The 12904-nt window shown below is 36.4% G+C and overlaps 1 protein-coding gene across 2 annotated transcripts in view; it reads left to right on the top strand.

Moving 5' to 3' along the window:
- LOC149223788 (dual specificity protein phosphatase PHS1-like) overlaps nucleotides 1-12554 on the top strand; it is a 172543-nt gene extending 159989 nt beyond the window's left edge. For both annotated transcript variants that reach the window (XM_089385921.1, XM_089385920.1), the window contains exons 5-9: nucleotides 9860-10970; nucleotides 11089-11235; nucleotides 11366-11593; nucleotides 11771-11928; nucleotides 12054-12554. In XM_089385921.1, coding sequence (XP_089242047.1) covers nucleotides 9860-10970; nucleotides 11089-11235; nucleotides 11366-11593; nucleotides 11771-11928; nucleotides 12054-12363 — 1954 coding nt within the window. In that variant the 3' untranslated portion in view covers nucleotides 12364-12554. The remainder of the gene's footprint in view (nucleotides 1-9859; nucleotides 10971-11088; nucleotides 11236-11365; nucleotides 11594-11770; nucleotides 11929-12053) is intronic.
- The last annotated feature ends 350 nt before the right edge of the window (nucleotides 12555-12904 follow it).

The following is a 12904-nucleotide window of genomic DNA, read 5'->3' as shown; positions in this document are numbered from 1 at the left end:
ACAGTTCGGTCAATGGAGAGAGAAACACTATTGTAATTCTTGTGGTCAAATTTGAAGTCAACGCTGGTCAACTTGCCCAAAACACCTCGATTTCTGTGCCCAACAACTTGGCCTAGGAAAATTGGAATTTTGCCTTGAAAACCAATGTCAAAGTTGGTCAAATTAGCCTTGGTCAACGTTGGTCTGTTTTCCTGAAATTTTCGGCCTGCACTTAACCCTGAAATTTTCGGCCTCCTGCCACACGTGCGAAGAAGAGAGAGAGGCTGCCCAAGCTGTACGAACCAATCAAGTGGAGAGGGAGATGATTGATGTGATGTGTGATGTCCAAATGAGGAGAGAGGTCACTCCTATTTATAAAATTCGTTGAGGGTGAGGTGACACATCCATTGGGCTTCTTGAGCCTACCTTTGACTGAGGCCAACTTTGACAATTTGTGCATGAGAGAGAATAAATTAAAATTCCACTTTTGCTTGTCAGAATGAGATGATCTTTATATCAAAATTGGATCTCTCGAAAAGAGGAATCCAATGCAATAATCATCTCCATCATATGAGTGTCCCAAGGTGGAATTTGGCCCTAGTTGCCAATTTTAACAAAGGGCTAACAATTTTGCCTCCATTTTGCCCCAAATTTGGCTTTAATCACAAGTTTTCCCCCAATTACCCCAAGCTATTCAATGTTATCCAAATAACATCAAATAATAGGTTTCTCCTTTACAAATGACTAAAGCTTACCGGGTTGGATAGGCGACTTCGTCCTCCCTTGGGCAAATTAATTAGAAGGGGACATTACAAACTAGACCTTAGGGCAACAAGAGATTGGTTGCCACTATCACCTCAACAACCTTTCTCTTGCTATTTAGTGTTGTTTGACCACAAGGGAGGCTTCCCTAAATGTCACTTAAAAGATATTCAATTATTATGGCTGAAGGTGATTGATATGAGGTCTACTAAGTGGGATATAGTGTCCGCGGAGCCTAAAATGCCCAAGTACTCTATGCCAAATTTCAGGTACTCTATTCCTAGATAGATCAGGGGACTATTATAAGTTAGGGATTTGCATTTTTCCAATTATAAGGCAAGTGATGTCATATAACAACCAAAGGAAAAAGTCTTTCAATAACTAATCAATAAAGGGACAAAGGCCTTCAAATAGATACCAAGGATTTAGGGTTTATAATGGAGTTTTATGGCTGAAATTATGTATAAACAACAAGGGAATGATGATGTTAGTCTTAAAAGATAGGGTTTAACATGAAATAATGCTAGATTTTGCTTTTATATATTATTAATGCATTCCCTATTTTAATATCAATGAAATATCAAACAAAAATTACTAAGCCCTAGCCTTAACCCTAGGTTCTAGGAATTAGATAAATTAAGGAGGAAATTATTAACTAAAGAGGATTCATCAAGACTTCTTTGTCTAGTGCCTTGTCCTAAATGGGAAAATGGAGTCTTCTAGGGCTTAATCTATGAGAACAACCTTGTTGGAGTAAGGAAGATGACTAGGGCATCCACTTTAAACCATATAAATTTTCTTTTGAGGGGAGATTTTAAATTTAAGGAATGCCTGCCTAGAGTTTCCTTAAAGGTTTCTAGGAAAACAATTATACATATCATAGAGTAACAAGATTTTAGGATAATTTTAGTAGTTTGCATGGCACAAATAGAAACCCTACTACACAAATACAAAACACAAAATATAGAAGATAGGCAATAAACTTACAAAATTTTCCAAGAGAAACACTTCAACCAATCTCGTAAAATCATCTCCAACCAAAAAGCATCTCCAAGAGAAACTCACACTGTAAAAGATACATTTTGGCCCAAGTAGAAACAAGAGGACTAATTCACACTCTTTTGGAAGAGAATCATAATGCATGAATGATGATGAAAAATGAAATAAGGCTTTGTCTATTTATATGATGTCAAACAAGCCTTATTTTCATAATTTTACAAGCAAATTCCCAAAACAAGTTTGCATAAGTGTTCAACAGGTGTGAGGTCACAAGCAGACCTTCGTATAGCTTAAAAACATAACAATAAATGCCAAAATAGTCTACATGTGGGAAATAATGTCCTCTACTATGATATCATCCTCCATAAATGGTCGATATGCCACAAGCTAGTGAAAAAATGGATCATGAGTGCTCCATACTCAAGGAAATCTCAAAGTACATGGGTATGCTTCCAAAACCATGACATCATCACAATTGTGCCCTATGTCACACTTATAGGGGCAAAAGGAATGACGTGGTTTCTGGCATCATCATGCCCAAGCATTTGGGTCCAAAGGTGATGTGCAAGCCCTTTGATGTCATCTCAAGGATACCTAACCATCATTTGGGATCCAAATGAGCATACTCATTAAGCACTGTCAAGGGTGACCTTGAGGTGTCTTGGGTTAGTCTAGACACATCATCTATAATTTCATCGTCGAACCTCATAGGTTCAATGTTTGAACATCTGGGGTTATTGATGAGAGTCAAGTAGCACGTGGAATCATCTCATAGCCCAATGCTCATCTCTGGAGGGGTAACACTGCATCATCAAGGTCAAAATTGCTCTTTGGATGGGGTACAACAACCTCTTGAGTGCTACAAAAAGGGAGCAAGCTCATTTGTCAAGGGGTTCTTGCTATTGTGCTAATACCACCTGACAAAAACCTCTCAACATCAAGTGAAATCAATAGTCATTAGGGACAATAACCATTAGAGCATTATAGTGGACTATAAGAACTGTGAATAATTTAAACAAATATTCCCTATGAACAGAATATGAAATAACAAAATATTACAGCCATTGCAGAGACAGTAAAGGCTTTTAAAATTACACATCATAATCCTATGATAAAAATTATTGAATTTTATAAATTTAATTGACAGAACCAATGAAAGTACTTACCTACAATCCTACGGTCGATGATGCCTCAAACTACTCCTGCTTCGGTTACCAAAAGACTGAAACCACCTAGCTAAACTGAGCAGAACCTCACTACTCAGTACAGTAAACCTCTCAGTTGAAACAGACTGTTCCCCCGTGCCCAGAAACCTCAGAACAAGCAAGGCCCAACGGTTCCTGATGATAAACAAACTGTGTATAAGCTTTTCTCTTGTTTTTCTCCCCCTGCCTCCAACCGTCCTTTCCTTCTTATAAGTTTTCATTTACCGACATCCTCCGTCACTGTGTCCAAAGTATGATACGTGTTGATTTTTATAAACAAAATCTGTTTTGATTTTATTTGAATATTTTAATTTGAAATAAATTTTATTGATTTATTTTAATGATTTAATTTTAATGATTTAATTTTAATTTATTTAATTTATAATTTATAATTTAATTAATTTTATTTGATTTCATAAACTTTAATTTACTATAAGTGGGTCATTACATGGACCATATTTAATGTTAGGGGCATAATATCACTTCAAACAAAACTCATCTTCAAATGTCTAAGTAGATCGAGGCATGCAAACAAGTTACCTCACTTATATTTGGGATGATTATGTAAATTTTTGCTCTTGCTCTTTCCATTTTTGATCAACTTCTGCTTCTAGCTTCTCATAATCCTCAAACTTTTCCTTCAGCTGACTTGGCAACATTTCTTCTGTCTTTTCTATTTCCTTTGCTTGACATCTCAGAGGGACAACTTTTGTTTCATCAATGTTATGACACCTCTTCGAGGATTTGCAAACACTCTTTAAGCCTTTTATTTTCTTTTCTTAGCCCGACTATTTGTTCTTGAGCAACCACAATTTATGCTTCAAAATCAATGGTGTAAACTTCTTCTAGATCTAACTAACTCTTTTAATTTTCTTTAGCTTCCTTAAATGGTTTTACAATCATGGCTATAGAGGATACTTCTTTTGTGGGTTTGGAGTCACACCTTCTTGACTTTGCCATCTGTGTTTCTGAGGTTTACCTTTCAGCTGTTAGGTTGTGTCTGAAGGTACTGGCTCTGCTACCAATTGTTGGAAATACTGAGGGGGTAGGGTTGAATCAGTGTTTCATTATTTTTAACTACTTTTATCTTTGAAAACTTGTGATGCACATAAATCATGAAACACAAATCTTTACATAAGAAACATTTATACAATTTTTCTTTGTAAATATTTTGTAAACTTCCTTGTACAAAGTAAGCACTGACATACATCATTCGTAGGCACCAACCTATAGGAGATTTCATTCACCTAGCTAAGCACCAACTCAACAAATGTAGGCACCAACCTACATGCATAGTAACCTGGTTCGTGTTCGTGTTCGAATTCAACAACAATAAAATTCGTTAAAATTTCGTATAAGAAAAAAACTTCGATAAATTTTGACATTAAGTTAGAGAATATATATATAATTTTATAAATATAACTTTTATAAATAACAAATTTTATTATACTTTATATACTATATAAACAAAAATATAAGTATTATTATATAATTTTAAATTAATTTATAACTTTTAAGAATTACAGCCTAGGTCACTAACATAAATAGTTTATTTCATATAAAAAATAGAAGATATAAATCTTCCTATTTCGTTGCCGTCCCTGAACTCGAAAGGATGTTCTATTGCTGTCTATGCTTTCTAATGATGTGCTATGGCTAGCCATAAATTGGGAAGCTCCTCCATTTTTTAATCAGGATGGCTCACATCACTACATTACAATCTAGCAAAAATTGAAACTCCAGAAATTTACAGTAGAGAGAATGTACTCCTTGATTAATTTCGGCTCGTAAATAATACATACCTTGTGCTCGATCCCGATATTTTGAGTTGAATGAAATAACATAATTTATTTTGAAATATACTTTAATTTTAACAATTTTTTTCTTTAGAAGAATGAATTCACATGTAAATTTAAATCTGATAATAACCGGAAATGATTTGCTTATTATTTAGCCAAATTTGATGTGCAAATTTAATCGATTATGTTCGTGGTTCCTTAAAATTTGGTGATTTTGAACTTCATAAGGAAAAGTAGTTGAACCCGGTGACTAAGCCTAAAAGAGACACCAATCCCCTTAGTAGAGCACCAACTTAGCAAACTGTAGGGACCAACCTACGTCTTCAATTTGTTCCTTGGATCTGTCATCAATAACTTTAGGTCCTCAACAAATTCTTCAGTGAGCTATCATTTAACCATGTAACCCTCAGGTTTGCCCCTTCAAGATTGATCACAACCACTTGACTTGTACACTTTAACTTTTTGCCCTTTAACTAGGCTTCTTGATTTGGCTCTTTAGACTTGATCTCCTACACGTTAATTCTCTGTATTTGATCAAAAAGAGGTCTTCCCATCTGACACTTCAACTTCTTCAACTCTTGCTGTTCACTGTTCAGTTATCACTACTTAGGGTTATTATATGTTCAAAGAAAAGGTCTGCCCACCTGGCAACTTGTACTCAACACTGTAGATTTATTTTTGCTACATAGGTATTTTCAACACACTTGGAACCAAACATGCCTTTACAACCTTGAAGGTCTGCTTCTTGCGGCTTATCAACCTTTGCACTAAACAATCACCTTATGCAACCTGCAGGCCTATCACCCCATGATAGCCCAGTTCTTAATGCAACTCTGTCCACAACGGGGCTCAACCCTATCATCACCTTAACATCACAACTACAACTAACAACTCCCTCAACAGTGCAACACTGCCTTAGCTAACTAGACTCGGCCTCCAGAGATCCTTGCGATAGTTTTCCAATAGAGCTTAGGCACATAAAAAATCAGACTACAACTTGGTCTATAATAGGACTGCAAATTTGGCCACAAACTAGACTTGAACACGACCTTCAAAACACCAGAAACCAGCCTTGAAACCAGACCTAAATTCAGCCTTCAATGCACCAAAACTTGGCCCTCAAACTAGACCTGCATTTGGCCTTCAAAACTTTAGGACCCAACCTTCAAACTAGGCCTGAACTCGGCTTTCAAAATGCATTTTTTTTTTGGAAAAAAGAACAAAAGCCTAATTTCTAAACCCTACCAAAAAGCTATCAAGAGATTCCCCCCTCTCTCGCCCCTCTATCTACCTCATACATTTCTCGTTGAGCATTTGTGAGCATTTGGAGTTTTAGAGCAGCTTTGAAGAGCAATGGTTTGTCCCATCCATGTATGTTAACAATTAATCTGTCTCTATTTTTTCTCTCATTAGAGTGCATAACTGAAATTTGTCTTTAAAGTTTTGTACTTTCATCCTTATAGTAGTTTGAAGTTTGAGCATGAACTTTTTATATTAAGAATTTAGGATAGGGTTTGCAATGTTCCATATTTGTATTTGTAGATTGGAATTTTACCATGCTCCTAGGAGTCAATGACCTTGCATGTATCCATGGTAGTATTGTTAATGAGAATATTTGATGCAAATATTGCAAGAAATGCATAAAAGGTGAGGGCGGTGGGGGATGGAGGGGGATTTGTAGGTTGAAGGAACATGTGGCTGGTATAAGAGGAAAGGTTGTCCCATGCATGGCCCCATTAGAAGATATTTGACAAATTAGATTGGAATTGAAAAACCAGCTTGTGAAATTTGAAGAAGATAGGAATAGGGAAAAGTAGATGCTTTTAGCATGTTTTTCAGACTATTAGAGTCTAAAGGGCATTTAGAGCCTCATTGATTATGTATTTTGTTGCTGCTATATATTGCACTAGGTACCATTCTGATTTTTTTTTTTTTTTTGTTTCTTTCCCTTAAATGGTATATGCATGATATGCATGATCAGACCTTGTGTAATTTGTCTCTAATGATTTGGAATCTTTAAAATATATATATATTTTTATTAAAAATTAAATATTTTATGTATTTTTTTAGTAAAACAAGTCATTAAAATCAGATCTGGAGTCATTCCAAATCTGAGTTCGAGCCCGAGTTGACCCTCAACGAATTCCAAGTCCTAGTCCATGTTTTAAAAGATCGGGTGAATGGGACTGGAAATTACATCTAGTTAAGTTGCATAGTAGGGGTGCAAAAACAATTTCTAAAGCGATGCTAACAAAGATAGAAATCTAAGAAGCTAGCTAAAAGAATATGTGTAAGGTACATGAGAATGAGAATAAAGAATGCTAAAACCAAATGAGTCTATGCTCAACACAAAATAGCAGATCTCAAGGCTGGCTAGTTCTAGATGCTAAAGATGAGTTTGGTGGCTGAAAAGCAAACTCCTCATTGGAGTCATCAATCACTATCAAGGGGTTGATGCATTGTCAGATGAGCTCATTTAGAGAGTATCTAGGATCGATGGGGCTTGACTTCGTAATCTTGGTGGGGTGTAACAATGAGGAAGCCCATCTCTCCTAACCAGTGTTATCGGATCTGGACCATAACCAGTGGAACCGGCCGGTCTGACTAGTTTGGGGGTCAAACTGGTTCGGTTTGAGCTCTGGCACTGGAAATGGCTAGTTCGGTACCAAACCAGCTGGTTTTGTGCTGAACCGATTGGTTCTATACAATGTGACCAAGGATGTTCCAAACACAATTTAAAAAGAAACAAGAATTTTTGAGTGGGGAAGCCTAATATTCGATCTTGTAGCCCTACTATTTCTATGCACTTAATGGTAATGTTAAATTGTTAAAGTAAAAGTGACATTCTCTTTTTACTGAAATATTTAACATTACCGTTAATTGATTTAGGATGCTTGAGAATGGTTCTGACTTCATTGGCTTTCACATGGAGAAAATAGAATTTTAGATCTCATTCAAAATTCAGTAGACTTGACAGTTTCCAGGATTTCAGGATTGGGGGAATTGCAACGTTTCCATTGAAGTCTGTTGCATACGAGGGTATTGAACTAGCATTTAATCAAGAGCACCAAGCCCTCCATGTTCCTTGGTGCTAGTGGCATTGGCTGTTGAACTCATCTATCATGACCCTAGTAAAAATGTACCCATCACTCAAACAAATTATTGATTTGACATGTGAATATTTTTCTATCTTATTTTAATGCTAAAAGGGTGATATTGATGATGAGGATCTCAATATAGGAAATGATTTTGACGATATGTAAGTATATGTTGTAGCATGATATTTTTTTTGACACTAAAGTCCATGTGGAGCCTCTTCGTTGATGTATTTTTGCCTCAAAAATGTATTGCACTAAGTGAGTTTTTGGTTATATGCTCTCTGGTTTGCTATAAAAATGAGAATTTTTGCATAATTGTATATAAATGGTTTGGATTCATATGGATGCACATGAATATATATGTTTTTCTCTAAAATTTGAATATTTTGTGTTTTTGGCTGACCAGTTTTTGGTCTAGTTTTCCTACCGGTTTCGGTCTGGTTCTGACTGGTTTCTGGTTCAGAGGGTTTTCCGGTTCTATCTCCACTTTGGTTCTGATAACATTGCTCCTAACATCCAAAGCTGCGAGGAAGAAACTCTTAATAGAGGTTGGCTATTCAATGTAATTTCACTACTAGAACTTCATGCAAGGTGGAACCTGACTTGAGGATCTCCTAGAACTATAATCTGTTTGTGAGATTGGTGGTGGCTGTCCATAGGCTCTGGAGTGGCAGCTTGGAAGGGGTCTTGTGGAGGTTGGTTCACCCAACAAGGGGGGGTCCAGAGACATTCAGATTGGTTGTCTATTGCGTAGAAGGAATTTGTTGTGCGTCATTAGGATGCATAAATTAGATAAATCTATTCAAAATGTTATCTAAACTGTAGGAATTTAGTTTACCCTTTATTCCTCTTGGATTTTTTCTTTTCCCTTCTTGTTAAATTCCAGTTGTAAACATTAATGTAAGATAACTTTTTCAGTTATATATAAACTACTGTGGACCATCTATCTTAAGCCCAGATCTATTAAACACCAAGAGGGATCAAATGAAATCCTAGTGCAAGTGTTGTGGTGCTTAAACTATTCAGGCTAATAGGAATATGTGCTAGTTTATTTTATTTTATTTATTTATTTTATGTTGTCTTTTTTTTTTTTTCCATATTATTTTATTAGATTTACCTGCATCTCATGCATACAAAAACTTCTCCCTCTCTTGGCTGTATGAGCACCTTGTTGTTCTTGAAGTAAAAAACCAAAAAGGTAAGGCAGCATTCTTGATCACCCGCTTTAAATATTGAGGACGAGTCATTCTACAAGAAAAACAATATTGAGAACGAGTCATTCTGCAAGAAAAACAATCTAATATTATTGCATATCATTGTCATTATGCAACATGGTTTTTGAATCAGAAGATGAATACGATAAATTATAATATGAGGTTTGATATCCTAAGGATTTGAAGCATAGAGGAACACAACACTAGATTAGTACATGCATGGAAATGATCTGAAGAAGCGATATTAGATTAGAGGTTGTGACAGAAATTCTTTTCTAATTGGCAGCTCTCTTAATTATATAATCATCCAACCTCAAAAGTTATTTTTTTCCCTTGGAAAAAGGCCGTGACTTCTTATTAGTGTAAAGGATTACATCCTGTATATGCCTGTTGACTGCATTCCTTTAGCATGTCAAAGATAAAAATGCCCTTCCTATCTACCTCAATAAGAAGCCCAGAGGCATGTAAGCACTCTTCACAGCTTCTGTCAAAGCTTTCCTAGATGAAAATCTATGATTACTGGAATGAAGTACTGTATAACCCACATAAACCAGGATTTCACCTTATAACTCAAAAAATCTTCTTATTGTAAGGAAGTCTAAAATGACAATTACCTCAAAACTTCTTCTTATTGTACTGAAGTCTGGAATGAGAAGTATTTTTTCTTCTATGCTTTCTTTTATAAATTTTTTAAGTGTTCCTTTGTATAATATTTCAATCTAGCATATATAGTGGAAATGCATGTAAATCTAGGTTCTGATACCGTTAAATTTAATAGACCTCATCTTATTTTTCAATTGCAGTTATGTTCATGGTTGTCCCTTGCTGCAAAGTCCCCGTGCTTTTGATTCTCAGGAGGCAGCACAAAGGACTGCAGTGGCACTTGGCAGGATTTTGATTCTAGATCTAGTCCTCAGAAATGAAGATCGCCTCCCATGCCGCCAGCTTGGATGGCGCGGGAATCCGGCAAATCTTTTATTCACTGAAAAGCTGGAATTTGGGAACAGAGTAGCCTCAGTACCAGGAAATGTCAAGTCTCCACCTCGAAAAAACAAAGGAAGTTCATTTTCTCGTAGAAGGAAAAGTTTTGACTTGGGGAACATGTCTAATTCTGACATGATAACATTCATTCCTCAAATTTTAGATTACACTGCTAATGAGACTACTTCTGAAGGAATTTTCCTTCCCATTGAAGATCGAAGTAAACATGCTAGTGATTTTCATATTGTGGCAATCGATTCAGGGGTTCCAAGACGTCCTCCTGCTGGCAAAAGGTTGTCTGATATTTCACAGTATCCGAGACTAGTCGAGCTTTTGCTAAATAGTCCACAATTTGCTTCAGATTTGTTACATGAGATATCATGGGAAAAGCTTGGCTGTCACATTTCAGAAACAGCGGTTGGATCTATGGATCAGTTTTTCTCTGGAGATATTGACCAAGACAATGTTGTGCACGAGTTTCAAGCTAGCTTCCGTGGTGGATTAAGAGAAATGCAGAGGTTGCAACCATTCATATTCAAGCTTCACCATAAATTGGATGTTTTGTTAAAGACATTTCTGTCATTAATAAGCAAATATCTTCCAGGGGATGACGAGAAAGAGGATTCTGGGGCCTCTGAATCATGCCACTTGTACTCACCATTTCACAGTCTTTCTTGTCAGTCACCTGTTGCAGGTAAAGAATGCTTGAAAAATGGGCAAAACACAGAGCCTCAAGATCTTGCATATACCAGTGGCACAGATTCACAGGACCTCCTTGGTAATCCATTCTCAAAATCACCTTATAGGGACAACTTAGAAACGTCACCATTTTTTCAAGAGAACTATCATGGAAAATATTCAAAAGGAAATAGTGATTCATCTCACAGTATGCGCCTGACAGTTAAATTGAAGGATTTGAACAAGATTGCAAAGGCAAGTCTTCTATTTTCCTTTTTCTTGGCATGTTAATATACAACGAATGTTTCATTTGAAGTTCTTTTTTGATCTGTTGAAAGATGAATGCTGTCATGATAAATGTATAACATTGCAGTTTGATAGTGAGCTGAGCAAGGAACTGGAACATTGGAATGAAATGCTTGGAATGGAAGTGATTAAACTTTGCCATGAAATGAATTTCAACACCGGTTTTTTTGAAGGAGGTGATTCACAAAATGTCATAGACAGTTATGAATTAAAGGTAAGTGGTCAAGAATTCCTTGAATTGACTAGCAAGTTGATCTATGTTAAATCTGTGAAGAACCTTATTCCAGTATTGCATTTAGTAGAAGGAAACTTGCTATTCTGAAGAAACTTTGCCCTTTGTATAGGTGAGGTTGGAACACCTTCTGGAAAGGATGGCTTTGGTCTCTCAAGCTGCCGACTCAGAGCGGCCATCACATGTCACAGATTCTTTGTTTATTGGTGGAGCTTTGGCTGCAAGGTCTATAAATACACTGCAGCTTTTGGGTGTCACTCATGTTCTATGCCTCTGTGCTAATGAGCTTGGTCAATCAGAAGCACAATATCCAGACCTTTTTGAGTATAAAAATTTTGAGGTGTTTTTAGTTTTCTTTTTCTTTGTGCTGCTTTTTGTTAAGTAACTATATGGTGCCAAATTCTTTCTGTTACTCTGACCTGTATTAGTATTCTTTCAAAATGCATTATTTTACAGAAACATCTAAAATGTTTGAGATATGTTATCATTTTATTTGTTGCATGATACTCTGCAACAGGTATCTGATCTTGATGATGCAAATATTAGCTATATTTTTGAAGATGCATCTGATTTCATAGAGAAGGTCGAAAGAAATGGGGGAAAGGTTCTTGTGCACTGCTTTGAAGGCAAAAGCCGTAGCACAACAGTTGTTCTTGCATATTTGATGCTACGCAAGTAAGGTTATTGTGGGTTTTAGTAGATTTATGTTACTGTTTCCTTGTGCATTTTGTGCCATGTTTTTGCTGCATAGTTCTGTTGTATTCCATCATACATTTCTTTATATGAGGCCTCATTTGCAGGCATGAGACACTTCTTGAAGCATGGACCAGACTTAAAGGAGTTCACTGTCGTGCACAGCCAAATGATGGTTTCATGAGAATTCTTATGGATCTGGATAAGAAATTGTATGGAAAGCCTTCCATGGATTGGCAACGAAGGAAGCCTATCATGAGGAGTTGCCCAATTTGTGGCAAGATTGTAGGTGTAAGTAGCAGTTCCCTGAAACTTCATTTGCAAAAGTCACATCGGCGGCTGTCGTCGGGAAGTGTGGATAGCGTAGAAGTAAAGGAATTACAACGGATTCTTGATTCTGTTATAATTGGCTGCTAAGAAGAAGTTTTCCAAGTAATTAGTCTTAAAGAAGTTTTGGCTTTATGTTATCTTTGACCAGGAAATGCTTTTAGTGTACATGGACATGCCTTGGAGATCAACAAGAAATTGTTGTTGTCAGAATGTAGCCACATGTTACTGTTTACGACCTAAAATCATAGCCAATGTACCTCATATGTCCCTCATTTTAATGGTCTGAGATTGTCGACTGTCTGACATGCCTTAAATTTTAATCTGCCAGTAACTAAGCAAGTAATAGAAGAAAGGACAATCGAATTGTCTGAAGCTATAAGTATTAACCATGCAAACTATGATGGCATCCCCATTAGCGAAATTTCTGAGACAAAACATAGATTTGTATACACTGTATGGTACTGGTTGGCTATGAATTAGCCCAGCTGAATTATGTTACATGATGAACCTGCTTTAGTACTCTGCCTTACATTGTTTCTTATGAGATGAGATCCTTTACCATTTCATGAAATAATTTGTGGCAGGAGCTGCCAGTAACTGATTGGACTTCGGAATTCTCTCCATGGTG

Source organism: Pinus tabuliformis, chromosome Q, assembly GCF_031772625.1.
Source record: "Pinus tabuliformis cultivar Carrire ecotype Pingquan chromosome Q, CPIR1, whole genome shotgun sequence".
Classification (NCBI taxonomy): Eukaryota; Viridiplantae; Streptophyta; class Pinopsida; order Pinales; family Pinaceae; genus Pinus; species Pinus tabuliformis.
Note: the sequence above shows the minus strand (reverse complement) of the source record. Positions and strands in the feature narration are given on the sequence as shown.